Here is a 25,231-nt window from a genome sequence, read left to right on the forward strand (position 1 = left end):
TGGTACCTGCGTCATCTTTGAACATTCTCACGTCCTTCGGCATGCAGCTGTGTCTTTGGAGTCTGCCTCTTGCCCTGTATCACCCTCTGCCCTTGCACTTGGCTCGAGTGCACGGGTCCTAAGCTTGGTACAGACACTAACTCACTCCTTGTCTGCCATATGTGGCCACAGATGATCAACCTCGCTCCTGTGGAGCACTGTGGCCAAAATCCCAATCTTGAAAAAGAGACTTGTGACAAATTCATATCAGACTTCCTGTATTATTATTAAAACGGTGGTCAATAGTCAGTCTACACAATTTGAGATGCACCTTGATATAAAAAAATGTGTCCAAAAAGTTGAGGATAAATGAAATTTTGATAAATGTATTCTCAACTGTTTAGTGTATACTTCTCATTTTAGTAAGTCTGTACTTAGAATTTGGGGAAATTAACTTACTCATAAGTTAATTTAGCATGGGAAAGAAAACACATAAGTATGATATTGGTAGATTACAAGTGACAAATGTTTGAAGAATGAATGAGCAAGCGAATGAATGCATTGGTGTTACTGGGCAAAAACAATAAATGAAATATTGGATACTATGGCATATAAGCGTATATACAGTTTTTAATGATAAAAGGATGGTGGTTATTTGGTAGAAACCACACCAGGAATAATGTTATACAGTCAATATAATCTCAGTGTATAACCCTGTAAATGTGAAGAAGCTTAAGAGTACTAGCCACTGGATGAAGGCTATTATAGGTCATTTTTATATACTTTATATTTTCTGTATTTTCTACCTTTTCAATAAGCACATATTACTATTAAAAGACACTATTTTAAAAATGGTATAGGCACTAAGTTCTATGAGTGCCAAAGAAAGACATTACTTTGGACCACAGCACATTGGGAGGGCTTCTTGGGTGAGTGAATTCTGAGTGGAGTAATGCAGATAGGATTGGAAGGAAAATGGTAAAGCGTTTAGGTGGGTAACCGGCCAGGATTGAGGAGATATCAAATGATATTTTAAGTATAATTCTGTATTATTTTTGAATGGACTTTCATAAAGACAACCATTGCCCTCACAGTGGGCAGTTACTTTGTGTGTTTACAGTGGGTGGCAATCTGGCTAGGGATGAATCAGTCTGGCCCAGCTTTTCCATCATAGTAAAGGACTATAGTACTTTACATTGTACTTTTATATGTACTATATGTACTATATGTAAAGTACTATAGTACTTTACAAAGTACTTTTATAGTACTTTACATAGTAAAGCAGTACATCACCCCAAGAGCCTCGGAGGCATAATGTAAAGTATTCCTGAAAGCATAGTATTATCTGTCTTATTTTATCTTAAAATAAAATTTTTATTTTATTATTTGCATTATTTGACTTCTGTTCCTATACCTATGTATTTGTGTTAAGATATAAATAATGCTCTTTTCATTTCAAACTACTGGGGTCACAGTAGGAAAAAAAAAAAACACTCTCTTAGGAAATCATGCCATTCCTGTCTCATGACTTCTATATCCTACTGATACACTAGTCAAGCTTCTCTAAGTATATGCTCTTTTGAGAAGAATCAGGCTGATGGTTATTATAGCTTCAAAAAGTTAATTACTAATACTGAGTTTTTAAAAAGCAATGCACATTTCATTTGCTTCCATAAACAGTCATGAAAAACAAACTGTTCAGCAAAAGCAAGGTGAGTACAAGCCAGAAAATAAACGTAGGGATTTGCAAATTTCTATTTAGGAGAAAGTTGACCATACCCGATATATTTGTTCAAACGATTTGAATTGCCTATGTCTTGATTATAAAATGCCTCTCTGACCCCTTGCCTTTTCCTGTGGCCACTTCTACTGTCCGATGTTGAATTTAAGATTTGGGACATGTGTGCAGATATAAAATGCCAAGTTTAGATAAGTGCACATTGATATATGGGAAAGAGGACAGAAAGGAAATTGACGAAAACACATGATACTTTTTGCTTCTGCTTTCTACAGGAGTGGCCAATCCCCTTTATGGCATTTTCGTGCTGGTGTTTCAGACACCCAAGAATCTGAATAAAAATTTTAGGATACTTAGGCACAGCCAGAGGAAGCAAGGACTGGGTGAATTGCTCTGTATGGTAAAGAAAAATGGAATTTTGAATTTACGACAAGACCAAGAGTCAAAATGAGGTACCCTGAGAACACATTAAAGATTTTAACAAAACTGACGAGTGTCTAATGTGAGAGTGGCCTAGGAAAAGACTGGAAAGCCAAGGCTTACAGGGAAACTAAACAGTGAGAAAACCCTGATCATATGATAGAGTTCAGGGTTTGGCATTTTTCTTCTGAAGGACCAGATAGTAAGTCTTGGTCTGTGTGGCTTCTACTCAATTCTGCTGTTAGAGCATGAAAGCAGCCATAAATAGGCTAATAGTGGGGGAGGCTGGGTTCCAATACCTATATTTACAAAACAGTCACTTTTTAGTCCATTGATTTCTAATATTCACTTCTACGTGTGTGCCACTTCGGCACACATAATTTGGTAATTTCCCTTTTCACCCCGGTCCTGTAGCAAACAGCTAAACAGTGAGCACCCAATAGCTATGGTAGTAGGCTGGTACTTTGACTAGGTGGCATGCAGGAATGAGGTGTGGTGACAAGCCCCTGTTGGGGAGGACAGGAAACAGGAAGGAGAGAGCAGTCCTAGGAGACCTGGTGAGGCAGAGAATTCAGTGGGAGTCAGAAAGCAGGGGGAGGTAAATGCGAAGTCTCCACAGGATCCCCAGGTGATCCTGCACATTTAAGGGAAGGGGGAGCCAGGGGGACAGCCAAGTGCCAAATGCTTGCGTTCCACAAGAAAACAAAAGCTTGCTTCTTCTCGAAGGTTTATAGCACCAGCACACAAAAATACAGGAATGCTTTGAGAAAACAGTGCCCGGAGCACAGCGCTGACAGCCATCACCCAACTCCCTGGAAACAAGAATCTAAGAAAACAACAACCAAGGCATTTCCAGTTCCTGAAGAACTTTCTATCTCCGGTGGTCCCAGGGATCCAGCCAGAGCAACATCTTAGGCACATCCTGTTCTCACTTTTGCTCTCTGAGTTACTGACAACATTATGAATTCAATATGTACATTAGGTACCTGCTGTTCTCCTGATTTGTTTGCACAGTTTGAGGACTTACACCGCCGTCTTCTTGAGGATGTAAATGGATACTCTCCTTACGTTTTTCATCTGTAGTTTTGCTAATTGGCAGAGGGAGAAAAATAAGACAAATAATTTTATACACATCAGTCTTGGAAGAAAGTAGTCAGTGGCTTTCATTTTGAAATTGAGGGCATAACTTGCCTCATGTTTCTGAAATCTTTGCACGATATGTAAGAGGAAAACAACCAAATCCCACCTCTCAAGACTAAATAGCTCAGAGTAGGAAATAAAACTAAAACCATCCTGTACGTTGCCAGGAGACTGAATTGCTGATACACAAGTGTCCATGCCTTCAAAGGACATTTGCTTCCAAAGTCATTTTGACTGGTAAATACTGTTTACCACCAGGTGGTGACATTTAGGCTTCACAAGGGCAACAGCTTTGCACAACAATCTTACACAAGGCTTCCTTCTTCCGCTACAGCGAAGATAGAAGTTCTGTTTTGTGTACAGTTAACACCCAGAGTTTGGACAGCAGCAGCAGTTGTCCGGAGGCATTTGAGGACTAGGGTAAATCCAAGCATTTAAGCACTTTTAAATGTCAATAACAATCACATGTAAATAACAATAGCTCACACTTTCTGACATTCATCCTAACCGAGGCACCATGTTAAGTGAGGTAGGAGCTATTATTGTCCCCACATTACAGACAAGGAAAATAAAGTTTAGAGAAGATGAGTGCCTTGCTGAGGGTTTCATAGCTAGTACGTGGGTATGACACGGCTCCTAATGATTGCAAAGCCCATCATCTTACCTGGGATGCTACTCTGCCTCTTTGGCAGTTGTTTAAGCACTTCATTTTACATAAACGAAATGGTAAATGGTACAATACCAGTACCCTTAGAGGTCAAATATGTGTTGGTATTAGGGACTTAAGGATCGAAGCGCAGAGTTAACTCACTCCACTGCCCCTCAGTACTTCCTCATTGCTCAGTTCGTCTTTACCCTTTGGTGGAAATTAGAATGAGGGTGTCCCTGAGACAAAGAGGAAGACTGAGTCAGAAGCCAAAGTGTTCCCAGAATGAGGAAGGACAAACTTGAGATCCACGCCTGAGGAAGAGTAGAGGGTTGTACTGACAGGTGTTATGGGCGTCCACGGAGCAATGACTAAGTGGTTAGCCGGGGAATGGCAGTCTTGGGTGAGTGGTACGTGGGGTGTGAGAAAATACAACCTTAATATACGTTGAATGAATACCTATCCAGTTGATTGATGGTGGTTATGAGATAACAGAAAATATATATTGTTTTCTTCCCTCAGTCCTTGGCACGGATATCTGAAGCCCATGTATAATTTTAAGAGCACTAGGATGATCTCTTGTTTTAATATTTATTTTTTGACCCCATCTCTGACACAGTTCTCCTAAAATCCTTGTGAAGTCCTAAGTGGTAAGAGCACTAGGAGAATCTTTTTTTCAAATGAGGTGACTCTGGCTGTGCTCCTGGATGGCTCCCGGATAGCTCATTGGTCACTAGAATGATGAAACTGTGATCAGAAGGTTGGAATTTCAGCCCCATCCCCTACCCTCCAGAGAGGGGAGAGAGTCTAGAAATGAAATTAATAATTGATCATGCCTACATCAACAAACTTCCATAAAATCTCAGAGGTATGGGGTTCAGAGAGCTTCCTAGCATGTGAATGTATCCATGTTTGGGGAATGTGATGCACTCCAGCTCCGTAGGGACAGAAGCTCCTGTGCTTGGGACCCTTCCAGACCACACCCTATGTCTTTCCTCAGCTGGCTGTTCATTGTATTCTTTCTCATACCCCTTAATAAACGGATAAATATAAGTAAATGCTTCCCTGAGTTCTATGAGCCACTTTAGCAAATACATCAAACTCAAGGAGGGATTCCCGGGAACTCAGATTTATAGCCCATCTGTCAGAAGCACAGATGACAACTTGTACTTGAGATTGACATGTGAAGTGGGGTGGGAATAGTCTTGCAGAACTGAGACCCGAAGCTGTGCGATCTGACATTATCTCCAGGTAGACAGTTTAAGAATTGAATTAAGTTAAATTGTAGGACACACAGCTGGTGTCACAGAATTGTTTGGTATGGGGCGGAAAAAAAACCCCCGCACATTTAGTGACCAGAAGTCAAAAGTGAAGTGTTCTGTGCAAGCAGTGAAGGGGACCCACAGGAGGAAAGACAGATTTTTGTAATATTGTGGTTAATGTGAACATAGGAAAACACAGGGAGCCTTTGCACAGAGGGGCTTTAATAGTTTTGTCACACTAAGCATTAAGCCAACAAAGACCTTAAAGTGCTGTCTCACTATGGACAAGAAGGCTGTTTGTAGAGAAAAGGAAATAGATCAGCGGCAGAAACAAAAGGCAAGGATAAACGGGCTCTGAATGGACAAGTGTAACAGCATTACTCCTCAGTGATCAAGCGCATGACTTACCTTGTTAACATTTGTCGCAAGTATTTAGTAAATACACAGTGAAATGCCAACTGTGCAGATAACAGCATTTTTCACTGGTGAAATATCAGGCCAGTGAGGTTTTGTAATCACAAAATGAACAATTTCAATTTTTAAACATGCAGTCACTCAAAATGAGTAAGCAGACTTTTATTCACACCTTACAAACAACCTTTACATTTAGCCTGAGATTAAGCAGGAGAAAGTTGAACCCGTGGTTACTTTTCATTGCCCAGTTAAGCATCTGAAAACAAAATATTTCCAGTGAACACGCATTTATCAAACATGATCATCCCAATGAACTTGACAATGAATAGTGACCCAAACCAAACTGTAATTTACTCTGGTCTACATGATCTTCAGAGCCTAAAAGGACCTATTTAGTAACGATTTTAAAAAGTCACAGAACTTTAAGTCTGCATGAATGGACTTCCCTAAGTTTTCAGCAAACCTAATAAAGGCTAATGAAGGGCTTCATAAGGACGGAGGCCCTGACGGAAATATTATAATTATCCTATAGATAATTATAATTATCCTATAGATAACTGAGAATAAAAAGGAAGAGATTGCATACTATTCTCTAGGAGAACAATGTACTCTTAATGTACCAGAGTCCCTAAAAAAAAAAAAAAAAAAAATCCAATAAAGCAGATGGGAAATATTGAAAGAAAAACAGAATTATTCCCGTTTTGTGCTGTATGCTGTACTGGATGATACAGAATCAGATTCAGAAATGAGCAGCTGAAATTTTTACCTGAGAGCCAAATGGGTTCAGGATTCTAAGATCATCAGGCTGAAGCCCTACCCCTGAACAACTTCCTGCTGGTACGATTTTAAGCAAGCCACTGAATGTCTCTGCAAACTCAGAGCCTTCTGCTTTGGGATAACACCGTTTTTGGGCTTCCCTACCTCACAGGGTTGCTTTGAGGAAGAAACAAGACAATAAATGGTAAAGTATTTTGTAAACAAATATATTAGCTGTTACAACTCTTCATGAATCTTAACTACTAATGCAAGGAAAAGTAAAAAAAAAATCATTAAAATTATTTTTAAACTAGACTTGCTGTTGTTATCATTTGGCGACGTATACAAATACCAACTCATTATGTTGCACACCTGAGACCAATATAATGTTATATGTCAATTATACCTCAGTTAAAAAGAAATCACTTAGGGGCGCCTGCGTGGCTCAGTGCGTTAAGCCTCCGACTTCAGCTCAGGGCGTGATCTTAACGATTCGTGGGTTCGAGCCTCACGTCGGGCTCTGTGTTGACAGCTCAGAGCCTGGAGCCTGCTTTGGAGGCTCCGTCTCCAAAGAGACATGCTCTGTCTCTCAAAAATATGTATACAAAACAAAAACAAAAGAAATCACCTAAAAAATGATTTTGAGTAGCTACAGGCGGTCCCTGCTCATAAAATGTTCATCGTCTAGGGAGGGGACTGAGGAGACAAGAGCTAATTTAATAGAGCATGGGAAGGCCCAATGCAGGGCAGAGAGAGGAAACACATGACCCTCTGCTTTTTAAAAAGTTTACATTGGATTGGCATCCTCTGTAAATTATCAACATTTCAGTTTCTGTAAAGCTTGTTTAAGAGACTCTTTGCTTAGAACGTTTACCGCAGAAAACTGTTCACTTAAAGTTATAAACTTTCTCATAGACTAGGATTTGCTCATCAAGCTTATAACATTGATCTCATTGACTTTGACGCAGTGATTTTGTTAGAAATAAATAGTACAAAAGCTGTATGCGTTCTTTTCCCAGTCAAAATGTTTATTTAGATCTTAATCTTTGCAAAGGTTTTGCAAGGTTAAAAAGTAAATGGTGTTTATAAAAGTTTGGGTTTTTTTTGAATACTCCAAAGCAAGTCTCACTTCTTCCATACTGGCAGCCTGTGATGGCAACCAGTGGGTCACATTCTCTAACTTCTAGTGCCTTGATGAGGGCTGTGTATAGAGGTCTGAGTCTGGAATGTTTCGGCAAAACTGGGATACCAACTGTCTCACTCATCTTTGGAAAAATTCCTTCTGTTTTCCCTTTTGCAAAATTTGAGTCCTTAAAATCCTAAGCTTTTTAAAAACATATTATATATATATATTTCTTTTAGTGTGAATACTTACCTATCCACAGTGTGCCTCAGGGCCTTCTTGACGATTATTACATCTGTTTATATAGTAGTGGTGGGGTATTTTTTTTTTTAATTTTTTTTTTTTTGAGGTTTTCTTTTTTATTCCTCTTGGCTTCCAAGAGGAGGCAAGGACACTTACAACCTTTTTCTAGTGAGTTTGGTTGTACTTACCCTTGTTTGTGCTTTACAATTATCCAACCGGCCACGATGATGGGTAAAAGAAAGAAGATCGTGCCAAAGAAAATGCCTAGGCAGTAAAACAGAGTCATTGAGTGCATGGCAAATAGAACCCATGGGTCTTAAACAATATCTAGTCCCGCTAGAGGCTGCCAGTGAGTTTTTTATAAACTATAAATTCTGCCTTTAAGAAACCCCTCACACAGGCTTAGCTTGAAGATTTTCCCTCTGCTCCTGGTTTGATCTGGCGCATTAGTCTTCCTGCCCCAGGGTCACAGACGAGGGGTGAGCAGAGCAGTGCGTCACCTTTGGTCCAAAGCAGCCTTTCATCAAGGAGCCGAGAACCGCCCGGGAGCTCCTGGCTGTGGCGCCCGGGGCCCCGCACTCGCACTCGTGTCTTATGTCAGGCACAGGCTACGACTCCACTGATCCCTACAGGCAAAGTCTCACCAAACCACTCCTCCTGCACAGGCAGGTCACAGAAATGGCTAAGAAAATTGATCTGTGTGGCTTCTAATCTGCGCAAGCGGGCACGACTGCCACCCTGAAGAATCTTCCCGGGTTGTAAACCAAAGGGGACGTTGTGTTCTCCAGCCCCGTTAAAATAGGAAGGATGACGATTATTCATTTGTAATGATTCAAAGACGGTGTAGAACCTTCGACAGAGGACACTCACTCACTCTGTGCCTGTGAACATACCATGGCCTGAATGTAGACTCTTTTCCTTCTGACTGAAATTGTAACGTTACAGATTTTGATCTCTCCTTATACATCTCACCCATTGTAAGTGAGTACTTACTGTGGAACGTGCTAGAGCTCCTCAGCAAACCCTTCACAGAACTTACCAGCTATGAGAGCATCATGTGTGCCTAAAGGGAAGACAGAAGCCAGGACGACATCAGTCTGGTACACAGGGTGATCAAACAGGAGCTCTCAGCCAGTGAAAATTCATCTGATATTTTTCAGCACACAGTCTAATGTTTTTCTGATATAAAAAGCCATTGGTTTCCCTCACACGACCTCATTTTATCTTGTGCACTCAGCAAAGTATGTTTTTATTTCTTTTTAACTTAACATTTTAGCATAAAAGTAACATAATTACAGCAGAGAGTTCTAAAACAGTACAAAAGAAAAATATCACACCTGGTCCCACTACCCTGAAATTTTTTGTTCTTGGTAAGATTGTCCAAAAATTGTGGGGTACATTTATCCAGCTCCTAAGCAGACTATGCTTGCCTAATGGTACCTTTTTTCCACATTCAGCTCTAAAAAGCTATTTCTGGAAGTTATGATTTCATAACTCTGGTTAAGTCTTCAGGGACCAGAGGGCCTTTAATTCGATCTTACTTTTTAGGACTAATTCTACTTCTATCTCTTTTTTACCTTGTTCTAAAAAGAATAATAGGAGAATGATAGAAGAGGGTACAAGTCCTTGCAGTCAATTTGGCTTGGTTAAAAATCAGTTTTATTACTAAATAGCCATATATTTGCCATGTTAGTTGATTTCTCTGTGTCTCATTTATCTTATCTGTATATTGGGGTTCACAGTACATCTAACTCATAACATCATTCATTCAGTAAATATTTATGGAGCACATATTATGAGCTATTTAGTTCTGGGTACTGGGGACACAGAAGTGAAATAAAGAGCAAAAATCTCTGCCCTCATGGAGGTTTTATATATCTATATTCCTATATCTCTCTATCTCTCTATCTATATTCATATATTTCCCCCAATTTAATATTAAAAACCAAAAAAATAAAAAAAAAAAAGGGGTGCCTGGGTGGCTCAGTTGGTTAAGCGGCCGACTTCGGTTCAGGTCATGATCTCATGGTCCGTGGGTTCGAGCCCCACGTCGGGCTCTGTGCTGACAGCTCAGAGCCTGGAGCCTGTTTCAGATTCTGTGTCTCCCTCTCTCTGACCCTCCCCCGTTCATGCTCTGTCTCTCTCTGTCTCAAAAAATAAATATATGTTAAAAAAAATTTTTTTAAAAATATTAAAAACCACTTAATGGGACAAACTTTTTATTACTTTAGGCATAATCATTAATTAACTTGCTCAAGATTTCATAGAATTAAAAGAACAAATGTAAAGGACTCAGAGAAGTGCTTGTCGTAAAGGTATTAATAAATAGATACTAGTTCTTGTTTACTGTTCATAATGTATATGTATTTTTTTCTTCATCACAAATGTAATAGTATCCAAATAATGTACAAACATGTGAAGGAAAAATAAGAGTCCCTGTAATATTCTCCTGTACTGTTAAGAATTTGGGGGGGGTGGCCTGGGTGGCTCAGTCAGTTAAGCATCTGACTTCGGCTCAGGTCATGATCTCACGGTTCGTGAGTTCGAGCCCCGCGTCAGGCTCTGTGCTGACAGCTCAGAGCCTGGAGCCTGCTTTGGATTCTGTGTCTCCCTCTCTCTCTGCCCCTGCCCTGCTCAAACTCTGTCTCTGTCTCTCAAGAAGTGAATAAACATTAAAAAAAAAAAAGGCTCAATGTATTTGGTGGACTTTTCTTCCTAGGGCATCTATGAAATGAATTCTCAGGATGTAATAAGCCAAAAACTGGTTATAATCAGTATTCATCCAGGAAGCATCAAGTGATTTCTTTGTTTCTTTCTTCTTTGTTTGTTTCTTTTTTTTTTCTTTGCCAAATTTTCTCTAGACAACAAAATCACTTTGGTTGAGAAGCACTGTTGTTTTTTGGTTTCTGTTTTTTTTTTTTTAATATCCTGAAATGTTTTGGTACGTTCTTTCCTGGGACATTTTCCCATGCATCTAAGTTTTTACGTGGTTCTAGACTCTCTATATGCATCTAATATTTGAACGATGGAATCAACTTTTGCAATCCTCACAACCATCACTATTGCTAATTTGCACGATAACATATTAGCTCTTCGTTATATTGAACATATTTCTCATCTGGCTAACATCGCCCATTTACTTTTCAACGTACGTAAATTCTAAGTCAAATTTGTTGACCTTTCATGATTTCCTCCATCCTATCAACAGGCTCAAGCTGTTGGCCTTCTTCTAGCTGTTTCATAAACTTTCTTTTTTTATGGTTTACCTTGGCTTTTCCGTATTCGCGTTGAAAACTTCTCTTTATTCAATCTGGTGTTTATTGTAAGATAAAAAGAAAGGGTCTAAATTTTCTTCCATGCTACCTCGAGTATCTGACCATCTCTTCCTTTCCCATGGGTTGATGTTCGTTATTAAATTTTACTTATAACTTTTCTTTTTAGTAATCGTTATTTTATTAATATCTGTTTTGTTCCACTTACAAAAAATAAGTTTATTTTTGTGCTAGCATAAAGTGATTTATGTAATGTGGTTTTATATTTTGTTTTGATATCTGGTAGGGCTGGTTCCTCAATTATGTGAATTTTCTCTCACAGCCACCTCTTCAGGATACTCTAAAGGCATCCAGTCAGTTCCATGGTGAGATTTTTGCCAAAGAAGTGAATATAATTTGACATGAAGGGAGGGTCAAGTTTACAATTTGGAAATATTACTGAGTCAGCTTAATTAACGTGTTTAAGGGATTAACTAGAAAAAAATAGATCCTGAACAATCTTAGTATTCAATCATGTATTATAAAAAAGAGTTCTAAGCATTGTGGAGGGCAGCCTAGCACTAATTTGGATTGTCTGTTGAAATAAACGATTTTTTTTGTTACCTGTTTCTTCTGCCCAACAAATATTGTAATAAATCCTTTTTTTTTTTAAAAAAAGGGGGTACAAGAATTATGGAGGGCAGCCTAGCACTACTTTAGATTAAGGATGATTATGCATTGTTGACTTTGCTCATCAGCAACTTGCTGTGTACGAGTTTGGGGTTTAGGATTTTCTATCTTACATCATTCTCTGTTTGCCAGCAGAGGGCTACTCGTCTACTGAGCTCAAGGATACATGATTTCTAAACTGCTCTAGTCAATTCTACCAGCTTAAAATCCTGTAGCCTACACCAGTGAGCGAGGCTGACCATCTGGTCTCTGCAACTTGGAAAGTGCTCCCTCATTCATGTTGAAATATTCTTGAAGGTCTACTTTACCACTGATGTGCTCCCTCTGACTCTTAAGGCCCACAGGCTACGAAATCATTTCCATGCCATGCAATCAGTGGTAGAGTAATATAGACAAAAAAGGGTCAGAGGGGGTCCTGAGGAGAGTTGAATGGGTTGAGCACTGTGAGAAGAGCAAGGCTTGCTTTACTTTCATTGCCAAGGGCTTTCTTGGAAGAATTAGGGGCTCTCCCACTGGACTCCTTCGTTCTTAGCAGGTGCCATGAACGTCACACCACATTCAATGACAGGATGGACGAGTGAATGAACAGTGACCATGACGAAGGAAGGACCTACATTTCTTGCAGGTGCACTTACTAGATGCACATATGGCCAGAGGAGGGTCCCACGTGTTATCTGTCTGGCACTGGCTCTGGGGACTACCTTTCAGAGTATACCCCTCTTCACACTCAAAAGTTACATTATCTCCATGGTGATAGACTTTTTTCATTTCCACGTCCTTCCGGATTCCATTCATATGCGCTGGGAGTCTACATTTTGCCTCTGAAAATAGAAAAATCAGAAGGAAATGGACATTTTATTAATTTTTAGTTCAAACTGCCATAATGCAAAAATCTATGACCCCCAAACTACCCTGCCTTCAGCAAAGATGAGTCATGTTTTCAATCAAGACCTATTGACACCTACCCAACACCGTACAATTTTAAATTCTCTTTCATTTCTTAGGTAAAGAAAGAGAATACAGAAGGTACTGCAGTCCGCTTTTAATTATTGACAACTCTGCAACTGTAAAGTGGTCGACAGGTTGGGAGTTATGATAACCATGTTCTAATCCTGGATCCTCTTGGGTCACACCGTAAGGAAAGAGGAATATCACATTAACTCTCTCTAGGTATACAACAAATACTGGTATTTTGCTTCTTGGTTAAATGCATGTTTCTGGCTCCTTTCTATGCATAGAAGCTAGTAAATCATGATTCTCAATTTAAAACATAATTTTAAAATTTAATTTATTTTATCTCATTTATCTTATCCTTTGTTTTGCTTTCTTTCTCTGCCCAGCTATTGATACCTCCTTCAACCAGCAAAGCCCGCTTTCCAGTTGTAATTGTCTCAAAACTAGGCGAAATTATTATTTTCAAAGAACCAACAAGGCGAAGTGCCATTTCCCAAAATATGGTCTGTGGCCTTCCTACATCAGAATATGCTGATGGGTCTGTTAAAAATAGACCTCGAGATCCCACCTCAAAATGTCAGAATCAGAGTTCTTAGGAATGGAGCTTGAGACTGGAATCTTCTTAACTAGGTGCCTGGCTGATTTTGCTAATGCTAAATACGGAATGACCGCTATAAAGCACGTTTGACGAGGACAATTATTAAGACAAAACGAATTTCACTTGGAAGCAGCGGCCAAGAGGCTAGAATAGTACCCTTTTATATTCAGGAGAAGAAACTTCCCGGAGTCTTAATTTGAATAATCCGTCATTGAAGTATTCTCTGAATCTTCGTACTTCTCCACGTAACTAAAGCAAAGAGGGGTGAGCTTTCTTCCTGTTCCTGCAGAGGTGCAGGGACTCCACAGTTCGTGGAGAATAAATAGAGAAGAGCCACTTACCGTCTCTGTAGAGGATATTTTCTCTATCTCTAAAACCAGAGGTCGGCTAGACAAGAAGGACTTCTGAGACTTTTAGGTTGGGGAGAGCCCCATGATCCTGTGACCACCCCAGCAGCCATAGGACTAACTGCTCCTTAACGTTGGAAACACAGGCCTGTCTGAAGTCCCTCCTACCTCATCCCTGCCCTTCGCCTAGTTTACTACAAAGGAGACAAAGAGCAAACTGCTAACTTAAAGTTGTGCCAAGTCAAAAGAACCACATTTAATAGGAGACAGAATACAGTGCAGTGTTCCAAAGCATGGGCTGGGCAGTCACCCAGTCTTGGCACCCCCGTCTGGGAGCTGCCTATCGTCGACTGGTTACTGGGGCTCTCTATTTCCTCTTCTGTAAAATAGCAAGAATAATCCCATCTCATCAGATTCTTTTGGAGACTAACACAAATGACTTTTATAAAGACCTCGGTACCATGCTTAGTCACTGAATAATATTTTTAATTCCATATTTTGTGGGGGTTTATTTATTTATTTATTTTTTAACGTTTATTTATTTTTGAGACAGGGAGAGACAGCATGAACGGGGGAGGGTCAGAGAGAGAGGGAGACACAGAATCAGAAACAGGCTCCAGGCTCTGAGCTGTCAGCACAGAGCCTGATGCGGGGCTCGAACTCACGGACCACGAGATCATGACCTGAGCCGAAGTCGGATGCTTAACTGACTGAGCCACCCAGGCGCCCCAATTGTGGGCTTTTTTTTAAAAGAATATTGCCAACAAAAGACGTTTTGAGTCAGATGCCAGTTTCGCAAACATAGACAGGAATAAAGGAAGTAAGTTTTGGCACTTGTTTTAAGGAAGAGATGAAACAGACATTTCACCTTTGGTCTTGGAAATTATAATGAGGACCCATATCCAGTAATTCCGGTAATTAATTGCTCTCAACCTTCCTCCATATTTCAGTTTTCCTCACAAGCAAGTGTGCTTCCAGCCTCCTCTCGAAGGTATTTATGAGGACCACTTGTAACTCCTCTGAGGTCTCTTAGAGCTGAGATATTTTATTAGTGAAAAGCCGGCAAAGCATTTTAAATTGGTGTTTGATGTCTACTGTATTACCGGAAATTCCATCAGTTCTTCTTACTTGTTTGGTAGAGCTGAGAATCCTTGGGCAGCCTCCTTCCTATCTTTTTCTCTGCTTTTCTCCCCCTTCTATTGATACTCATTTCACAATCCTCTCAGAAAGGTGGTTTAGCCTTAGCAGCCTCATTCATCAATTTTCCATTAACAAAACCCAGCAAGAATAAGAAATACCTCTGCAATAATGTTCAAAATGACTCCAGGTTCCCAGGTATGTGCAGAAGATGAAGTTCCTTCCCACCAACAAGTAGCCTGGGTCACAAGTGTAGCTGACCGTCATCCCAGGAAGATATGGAAATGGATGTTCTCCAATGTAATGCCCATTGTGGATTCTGGGTGGATGTGGGCATGCTAAGAACAAGACCCCCCCCCCCCCCCCAAAAAAAAAAAAACCACAAGAAAAGACATTCAGTTAAACAAAGAAGTACAAATACGCCAACATATCTAATAACATTTCTATTAGAGCCACACGGAGACCCAAGGCAGGCAGGTTCCAAAGGCACTAAATATTTACTGATCCCTGGGAAGAATGATTCTTCAAACGGAGACCTCTCAGCCTTTAAGCAGGACCATCTGCGTTGTCCCTTGCAAACTGCACTGGCTGGGAATACCACCAGGATCTCAAATGACCAGTTGCATGCTGTCTGTCCTCGCTGGCTCACAGAGCTTGTGTGGACAATCACAGCCACAGATGAGCCTCCAAGTGCCAGGCACTGTCACTTCATGCCAGACTAATGTGTAAAAGGAATGAGCTGCTAAGAGCACAACCTTGAACTCCGCTTCTCTAGGGCGTGTTGAGTTCCTATTGCTACAAGTGAGACAAAGGGTCACCAAAATGCAGTTACAGGCTGAGCAGAACACTTAGAAGTAACAAAAGGAATACAAGTGCCTACATTGGAGTTTCTTTATTTCTGTAGCCTCCAGTCTGAAGTAAAATGAGGCCATCAACATGTGCTTTTTGCTCTGCACACCCACTTAGCGAGTATAAAGACAACTTGTACTGGAGATGGCAGGACAGAGTTTTTTCTTTGGCACTTGTATTTTACTGCTTTGAAAATACTCTCGAGAAAATCTGGGCCTCGCTGATTCTCCCCATTCTCCACCTCCTCCTCTTTTCACTGTCCCACACTCCTCGCCCCCGTGGGAAGGATCATCAGAGTACCACGGATTGGGACACAGCATGGCACGTCTAGAACCCATCTCTTAAGTTGCTCAGCAGGTAATTCTGTGTGTCTGACTTTTATAACAAAGCCACGTTCACAAGCAAAAACAGCTGTCACCACAGAAATGAGGACATTCTAGCCTAGATATTCTGATCCGGCTGGGGCACAGGGAAGTGGGTACTGACCAGCAGGACCAGCAAGTTCACAGGAAGGGGCAGGGCCGCTCCAAATCCCGTTCCCTTCACCGTCGCTTATGCAGCGGATGGTGCTCTCCCCGACGAGGTTGAAGGTCATCCCTCTGGCCGAGCGGGGTTCACACATGTAAGTAACTTCCTCTCCATAGGGAACGTCTCCCTGAGAAGTTCTGGGGTGGTTCCCATTAGGGATAGATGGAGGACTTGGACAAAAGATTTCTAGAAAGAGAGCAAGAGCTTTAGATCCCATTAGAGTTTTAATCAAAACGATCGTACATGTAGCAGGGGTGCCCTGGGACTGTATTTTTTCCATGAGAACACAACTACAGTGGGTGGACTTAAGTATGTAAGGCTTCTTCTGAGAAGGAACGAACTGAAGTGAGACTTTAATTACAGTTTATTGCAAAAGTGCCAAGACCCTCCAGGTAGCTAAGGTTTTAATCAATTTGAAAGGTAACTAATTTGCTTTTTCAGCAACTGTCATTTGTCTACTTTCTGTTTGGCATAAAGACGGTCCTGGGTTGACACTGAGACACAAGACAGACAAGATTGGCCCTCAAAGATCCGAAGTTGCCAAGAAATCTTTGTAAATCTTTATTAAACACAGATGACCACCTTCAGCAGATATAAACGTTTCTTGATAATTCAAGACCATTATCTGTGTCACTAACAAATACACAATAATATCTTCAGGATACACTGATTACAGGGCTTTTCAGAGCTTTACAGAGCTTTTAAGTGGCTCTAGGGAGGCTTTTTTTTTCCCTTTTGCTTTTTTTTCTTTCTTTCAGGTGACCAGCTGTCCTTTCTTTCTGCTGTTAGTGTATCTGTTTCTAGCAGTTCCCTCCCTAAACTAATCTGATGCCTTGAATCTGGCATGAACTTAAGAATAGATACCCAAGCCTGTCAGAATTGTGTGAATAAACAAAGTGAAGGTCCTAGGACGTCAAACAGTGATTGACTTCTCATATCTGGATTTTACCCATGTGTTTATGTTTATCTAAAGTTTATTTATGTATTTACTTTCAGATTTACATGTCTCAGGAAAGTAGAGTTTGTTTTTGTCGGATATCTGAGTTTTATTTATACCGATTGTTCTTGTAAAGTTCCATCACGATCCCATCAGGTGTCCAAATAGATTTCTAGCAAAGATATTTCAACAAGATCCAGATGAAAATAGCCATTCACAAGTGAACAAAGGTGCCTCTGTACATTACACTTCTGCACACCTGCGCTTCGAAAAACAATGAGGGTGGTTATCTCAGAGGCTGCTATGGATCCAAGGGAGCTGGGATCCAAGGGAATTGGGGGGAATTGCCCCACCCACATTTGCTGGAGAGAGAAAAACATGGTGGACATGCACCAGAGACAGAGGTTTTGCAGAGGCCCAGCCAACTTGATGGGAGAAGCGGGCACCCATCTAGGCAGGACAGAGGCAGAGGAGAAGGATCTTGAGCAGCCAGCTCCCTCTTTAGGGCCAGTGACTTCCCTCACAGAAGAGGTGGAAAGTGAAAGTGGTGAGTGACTATGACCCATTTCTATCCAGCTGCACAGATTTCTGAGGGGGGCACCTGTGCACCTGGGAGAGAGAGGAAAGGGAAGGAGAGGCAGTCAAGAATAACAAAGGGCCTTGAAGGGACCTGTTCCCTGCCTATCAGCTTTGCGATGTTAGCGGGAGGTTTGCTCTCAGACCTCTGGGAGTACCCCTGGTCTGTGGGCAGTGGGCACCCACAGAGCAACAGGTGTTAAACCCACACTTCCTCCCACTCCACCGTCAGCTGTTTCTACACCAGCTTTTCAAAGCCAGCATGCGCCCCTGTGCAGCCCAGAGCCACTGCAGGTGAAGAGAAACCAAAAACTTGAGCTAAGGCGCCACCTTCTGGAAAACAAAAGAATGGTTTCTAATTGCAAGTTAGTTGAACTGGAGTAAAATAAAGGTGTGTGTTACTTCAAGTGCAATGGCAGAACACCCTCCAGTTCCATCCATGTTGCTACAAGAGGCCATATTTCATTCTTTCTCATTGCCAAGTAGTATTCTATTGTGTATATAAAGCACAATTTCCTTATCCCTTCATCAGTTGATGGACATTTAGGCTCTTTCCAAACTTCGGCTGTTGTTGAAAGTGCTGCTATAAACATTGAGGTACAAGTACCCCTATGCATCAGCACTCCTGTATCCCTTGGGTAAATTCCTAGCAGCGCTATTGCTGGGCCACGGGGCAGATCTATTTTTAATTTTCAGAGGAACGTACAGAGAAAGACAGATACCCTATGTTTTCACTCTTATGTGGATCCTGAGAAACTTAACAGAAGACCATGGGGGAGGGGAAGGAAAAAAAAAAGTGAGAGAGGGAGAGAGCCAAACCATAAGAGACTCTTAAAAACTGAGAACAAACTGAGGGTTGATGGGGGTTGGGAGGGAGGGGAGGGCGGGTGATGGGCATTGAGGAGGGCACCCGTTGGGATGAGCACTGGGTGTTGCATGGAAACCAATTCGACAGTAAATTTCATATTAAAAAAATGCAATGGCAGAGATACATTTTGTCAAACACAATGAAAAATCACAGGAATATTGAACCGCAAAGAGGAAATGATAATTCTCCAGCGATCGGTTACAAAGGCATGGAGTATTGCAATCTAACTGATAAAGAATTCAAAACAGCTGTTATGAAGAGATTCAATGAGCTACAAGAAAATTCAGCATGACGAGTCGATGAGTTTAGGAATAAAATTAATGGACAAGAGTTCTTTACCAAAGAGACTGAAATTAAAAAAAAAAAAAAAGAACCAGACACCCACTGAACTACCCTTTTATTCATGTACAATAAAGTTTTCTATTTCTCTAAAAGAAAAAAAAAAACCCAGAAATTCCGGAGATGATAAATTCAATGAATCAGATGAAAAACAGAATGGAGAGCTTAGGAAATAGGATGGATCAGATGGAAGAACAAATTAGTGACTTGGAGGATAGGAATTTAGAAAGGACTCTGAAGAGGAGAGAGAGCTAAGATTTTTTTAAAGTGATGAAACCCTATTAGAGCTATGCGATATGAGAAAAACAAATATAACTGGTTTGCCAGAAGAAGAAGAGAGGGGGAAGGGAGCAAGAAGTGTCTTTTGGAAAACAGTAGCTGAGAATTTTTCTAACGTGGGGAAGAAATTGAACATACACATCTAAGAAGCTACTAGAACACCCTATTATCCCATTGCAAAAAGACCCTCCTAAAATATATTATAATGAAACTGTCAAAAATCAATGATCAAGAAAGGATCTTAAAAGCAGTTAGTGGAGGGGGGTGGGGAATAAAACAATCTACAAAGGAACCCCCATTAGGCTATCAGTGTATTTCTCAGCAGAAACTCTATAGGCCAGGAGAGAGGAATGATATATTCAAAGTGGTGAAAGATAAAAGTTGCCAGCCACCAACACTTTATCTAGCAAAACTGGCCTTCAAATATGAATGGGAGATAAAGGCTTTCCCAGAAAATAAAACAGCTGAGGGAGGCTCATCACCGCTAGACCTGCTTACAAGAAATGTTGAAGGAAGCCCTTCAGCTGAAACGAAGGGACGTTAACAAGTGACATGATAGCAGATGAAAGTACACAGCACTCTGGCCAAGGCAAAAAATAAAGAAAACTGTAACTCTATATTGGAATGGCATATTAACCACTTAATTATAATATAAAAGCTTACAGAGGGGCACCTGGGTGGCTCAGTCAGTTAAGTGTCCAACTCTTGATCTTGGCCCAGTCATGATCTCATGGTTCATGGGTTCCAGCTCCATGCTGGGCTTTGTGCTTGGGATTCTCTCTCTCTCTCTCTCTCTGCCCCTCCCTGACCCTCTCCCTCTCTCTCCCAAAACAAATAAATAAACTTAAAAAAATATACCCTGGTCTTACTGTAACATCAAAAATATAAAAGGGGACGAGTAGAAGGGTGGAAGCTTTATAGGTGAATGAAGATAAGGTGTTATCAACATAAAAAAGGACTGTTTATCTATGAGATGCTTCATGTAAGCCACATGGCAACCACAAAGCAAAAGTTGAGAATAGACTCATGAAACATAAAACATGAAGAGAATGAGCAAATCACCCTAGAAAACCACCATTTTGCAAAGACAAAAACGGAGGGGGGGGGGCGGGAGGAGAAACAAGACAATAACCAGAAGGCAAATGATACGATGGCAGTAGTAAGTCCTTATGTAGCAACAGTTACTCTAAATATAAATGGATGAATTCACCAATCACCAGGCACAGAGTAGCTGAGTGGATAAAATATAACACCCAACACATGCTGCCCACAGGAAATTCATTTCAGCTCTGAAGACACATAGGCTCAAAGTGGACAGATAGAAGGGGATATTCTGTGCAAGTGGAAATCAAAAGAAAGTGGGCATAGCCATACTTTCTATAAGACAAAATAGACTTCATGCCAAAAATGATAAGAGACAAAGAACGTCATTATATAATGATAAAAGGGTCGGGTCAATATATCTAGAAGATATAACAATTGTACGAATATACACACCCAACACTGGAGCACTAAATAGATTAGGCAAATACTGAGAGATATAAAGAGAGAAACAGAAAACTCTACAATAATAGTAGGGGACTTCAGTACCCCTACTGTGAGCAAAGGATAGATCAGACAGAAAACCAACAAAGAAACATTGGAATTGAACCATGCTCTAGAACAAATGGACTTGACATACATATATAGAACATTCTACCTAACAGTAGCAGAATACACATTCTTCTTGAGTGCACACAAAACATTTTCCATGGTAGATCATATGATATGGCACAAAACAAATCTCAGCAAATTGAAGAAGACTGAAATCATACCAACTATTTTTTTCTGACTACAATAATAGGACACCAGAAATCCACAACAAGGGGAAAACTGGAAAATCTACAAATATGTGCACTAAACAACGCACTTCTGAACAACCAATGGATCAAAGAAGAAACCAAAAAGGAAATTAAAAAGTTATCTTGAAAGAAGTAAAAATGAAAATACAACATATCAAATCTAATGGGACGGAGCGTAAGCAGTTCGGAAAGGAAAGTTTGTGGTGATAAACGCATATATTGAGAAATTGAATGACCTCAAATAACCTAACTTTACACCTCAGGTAACTAGAAAAAGAAGAACAGATTAAGTCCAAAGTTATGAGAAGAAAGGAAATAATAAAGATCAGAGTGGAAATAAATGAAATAGAGAACAGAAAAGCAATAGAAGGTATCAACAAAACTAAAAGTTGGTTTTGTGAAAAGGTAAACAAAAACTGACAAACCTTTAGCCAGACTCACCAAAAAAAGAGAGAGAAGACTCAATAAATAAAATTAGAAATGAAAAAGGAGACAACTGATACTACAGAAATACATAAGACCATAAGACACTATTATGAACAATTATATGCCAACAAATTAGATAACCTAGAAGAAATGGATAAGTTTCTAGAAACATAACACCTACCAAGACCAACTCAGGAAGAAATACAAAATCTGAAAAGACCAATGACAAGCAAAGAGATTGACTCAGGAATCAAAAGCCTTCCAACACAGAAAACTCTAGAGCTGATCACTTCACTGGTGAATTCTACCAAACGTTCCAAGAAAAATTAATACCAATCCCACTCAAACCTTTCCAAAAAACTGCAGAGGTGGGACTACATCTAAACTACATCTAAACTCATTCTATGAGACCTTGACACCAATGCCAGATAAGGACACAACAAAAAAGTAAACTATAGATCAATATTCCTGATGATATAGATGCAAAAATTCTCAACAAAATATTAGCAAACAAACCAAACTCAAGAACACAAAAAAAGGATTGTACACTATGACCAAGTGGGATTAATCCCTGATATGCAAGGATGCTTTAGCATACACAAATCAATAAATATAATATATCACATTAATAAAATGAAAATTTTTAAATCACATGATCATCTCAACAGACGCAGAAAAAACATTTGACAAAATACAGCATCCTTTCATAATAAAAACCCTTGGCAGATTAGGTATAGAAGGAGTATTTACATACCTTAATGTCATAAATACCATATATGCCAAACTCACAGCCAACATTATACTCAGTGGAGAAAAGTTGAAAGCTTTTTCTCTAAGATCAGGAACAAGACAAGGATGCCCACTCTCACTGGTCTTATTCAATGTAGTATTAGACATCCTGGCTAGAACAATTAGGTAAGACAAAGAAATAAAAGGCATTCAAACCAGGAAGGGAGAAGTAAAACTGTCACTCTTTGCAGATGATATGATTCTATATATAGGAAATTCAAATGAATCAAACAACAGCTGGAACTAACCAATGATTTCAGTAAAGCTGCAGGATATGAAATCAAGATACATTTCTATACACTAAGGATGAAACATCTGAAAAAGAAATCAAGAAAAATTTCCCATTAACAACAACATCAAAAGGAATAAAATACTTAGGAATTAGTCTAACCAAGAAAATGAAAGATCTGTACAATGAAAATCACAAGACTTTGCTGACAGAAATCAAAGAAGACACAAACAAATGGAAAGACAACCTATGTTCATGGATTGGAAAAATAAATACTGTTAAAATGTCTACACTACCCAAACCCATCTATAGATTCAGTACAATCCACATCAAAATATCAATGGTATTCTTCACAGAAAATAGAAAAAAAAAACATTTCTAAAATTTGTTTGGAACCACAATGTAAAAACAAATCAAAACACTAAGACCCAGATTAGCCAAAGCGATTTTGATGAAAAAGAACAAAGCTGGAGGTATCATACATTCTGATTTCAAACTATACTACAAGGCTACAGTAATAAAAACAGTAGAGTACTGGCACAAAAACAGATACATAGACCAATAAAATAGAATAGAAAGCCCAGAGTGAAATTCCTGGTTATACAGTCAGTTAATAGTTGGCAAGACAGCCAAGAGCACCACTCACAAAAATTAACTCGAAATGGATCAAAGACCTGATACTATACGACTCCTGGCAGAAAATGAAGAGAATGCCCTTGACATTGGTCTAGGCATTGATTTTTTGGACATGACACCAAAAGCACAAACCTCAAAAGCAAAATCAACAAATGGGACTACAACAAACCTGAAAACTTTTGCACAGCAAAAGAAACAATTCACAAAATGAAAAGGCAATCTACAGAATGGGAGAAAACTTTTACAAATCATATAGCAGATAAAGGGGTTGATATCCAAAAAATATAAAAGACTCATAAAACAACTCACTGGCAAAAGCCAAACAGTCTGATTTAAAAAGGGCAATCTCTAATTCCTCATGGTATACTTTTTACGTTTCTTAAAAATTTATCAGACTTATTTTTAATAAGTTTTATTTCTTCCATTAGCTATTTTCCAACCATGCTGAACATTTAGATTTTTAACATTTTCCACTGTCATAAGTATTGTTGCATTGAGTGTCTGTGAACCAAAATCATGGGAAAATTCCACGATGATTTTCTTGGGATAAACTCTGGGAAATGGAATTACTAGGTCAAAGGGTATTTACATTAGGCTTTTGTATATATTGCTCATAAGCCTTCCAGAAGTTTGTGCCCACTTTTACTGCCATCAGTCCTGTGTGTTTGATCCTGACTTCCTCAGAGCCTTAAAATTTTACCAATTTGCAATCGGTCATTCTTCCACGTTCCTCAAAGTTTTGGAGGTTCACTTTGTAATATCCCACTGAAAAGATGCAGGGTCAACTAATCAAGAACAAATACAACATGGAAGAATTTAAAGAAAGGATAAAGCGCAGAACGATCAGAGGCTTGGGGCAATTGCTAAGATTTACGAGATCTTATTTCCTTTTTCAGAGTAAAAATAATAAGAAAGGGAGTTACCTACTTCTTGGGCTTATCATATGCTACTAAGAGGTGGCAGAGACAAATTTTATTTTCTTCAATGTCTTTTAATTTAGTCATGGGGAAAAGCCTTCCACTGGGAAGCATTTACTATCAAAGTAGGAAAGGAGAGCAATTTTACCTGAGTTCAGGTTCACAGTTTTAGACAAATAACCTCCTAAAATAAAGAAAAATCTGGACAACTATGTAGCATAGGACTCTGGATTTCAAATATCGGGGAGACTACTCTCTGCAAGATGGATTGGATTTCCTCTTCGTAACATGAGGCAGATATGGATGGAGCAGAGGGAATTATGGGAAAAAATACTTCGACTCACTCTTACAAACAGGTGTTTCCTTATCCCAAGTGACAGTATTGCCTGAGGGGTGACAAGCTGCAGAAGGGGAGCCAACGAGTCGATACCTAGAAGCAAAGAATGAAAAATGATTATACTCTACACTTCTTACTTAAGTCGCCATGAGAAAATAATTGCAGGTAGATGCTACAAATTACAGGCAGATTAAAACAGGAGAAGTCAAGGAAGAAACCTCATCTCTATCTGCGAATTAGTGCTTTATTTCTAAGGACAAGCTTATATTCTTACTGCTTTTATCCATGTTTACTGCTAGTCCCTCACCACTGAACACAAAAATTCCCTTCATCGTGGGACATTTTGTACTGGTCTTTAGGGAACCTCAGGAGTTATTTTATTCATGCGCACTTCCATCAAGGAAATGATAAGCTCCTTGATTAACAGGGAAGATGCCTTATTGAAATATTCACATCCTCTAGCACCTTGCCTAGAGATCAAGCAACTGGTACTCAAAGGACAGAAAGACGGCCTTACTAAGAAGATTCAAAAGTGAGAAGCAGGCGAAACAGCTAACCATCTTCACACCTTAAATGTAAAAGGCAGGGGTACTTAACTATTTTGCCATCAAATCACTCAGAGTAGGCCACAAAATTTGGAACATTTTGTCATCACTTATTTTTTATTGATTAGGTAACTATACTGTTACTGTGAGACAAGTCACAAAGGATATCCAGCTAAACCATTCATGTGTTCCATGTACAGTAGGGTTAAACTTGATTAAGTAAAAGGTAAGGGATATAATGCAATGTCATATAATAGTGAGCAGTTACTGGAACAGCTAAGAACTTGGCTTCTTGGTTACCCAAGACACGTGATCAGGACAGTAACCATTTGTAGCAGAGTCTACTGATATCTCCAGTATCTCCTTTCCTCTTCTTCATTAGTAATGAAACTGTGTGTTTTTAACTGGGCCATTGGCCACCTCATTAAAGGCTTCAT

At 39.7% G+C, this 25,231-nt stretch overlaps 1 protein-coding gene across 1 annotated transcript in view; it reads right to left on the bottom strand.

The window, feature by feature from the left end:
* The window catches only part of CR1L (complement C3b/C4b receptor 1 like), a 66,961-nt gene that overhangs the window by 1,082 nt on the left and 40,648 nt on the right, over positions 1 to 25,231 (bottom strand). Inside the window, exons 12-18 of the mRNA XM_042926324.1 lie at positions 24,257 to 24,342; positions 16,034 to 16,261; positions 14,860 to 15,036; positions 12,298 to 12,483; positions 8,761 to 8,784; positions 7,910 to 7,985; positions 3,124 to 3,225 (exon numbers count right to left, since the gene is read on the bottom strand). Of these exons, the coding sequence (XP_042782258.1) occupies positions 3,124 to 3,225; positions 7,910 to 7,985; positions 8,761 to 8,784; positions 12,298 to 12,483; positions 14,860 to 15,036; positions 16,034 to 16,261; positions 24,257 to 24,342 (879 nt within the window). The remainder of the gene's footprint in view (positions 1 to 3,123; positions 3,226 to 7,909; positions 7,986 to 8,760; positions 8,785 to 12,297; positions 12,484 to 14,859; positions 15,037 to 16,033; positions 16,262 to 24,256; positions 24,343 to 25,231) is intronic.

Source organism: Panthera leo, chromosome F3 (assembly GCF_018350215.1).
Source record: "Panthera leo isolate Ple1 chromosome F3, P.leo_Ple1_pat1.1, whole genome shotgun sequence".
Taxonomy (NCBI): Eukaryota; Metazoa; Chordata; class Mammalia; order Carnivora; family Felidae; genus Panthera; species Panthera leo.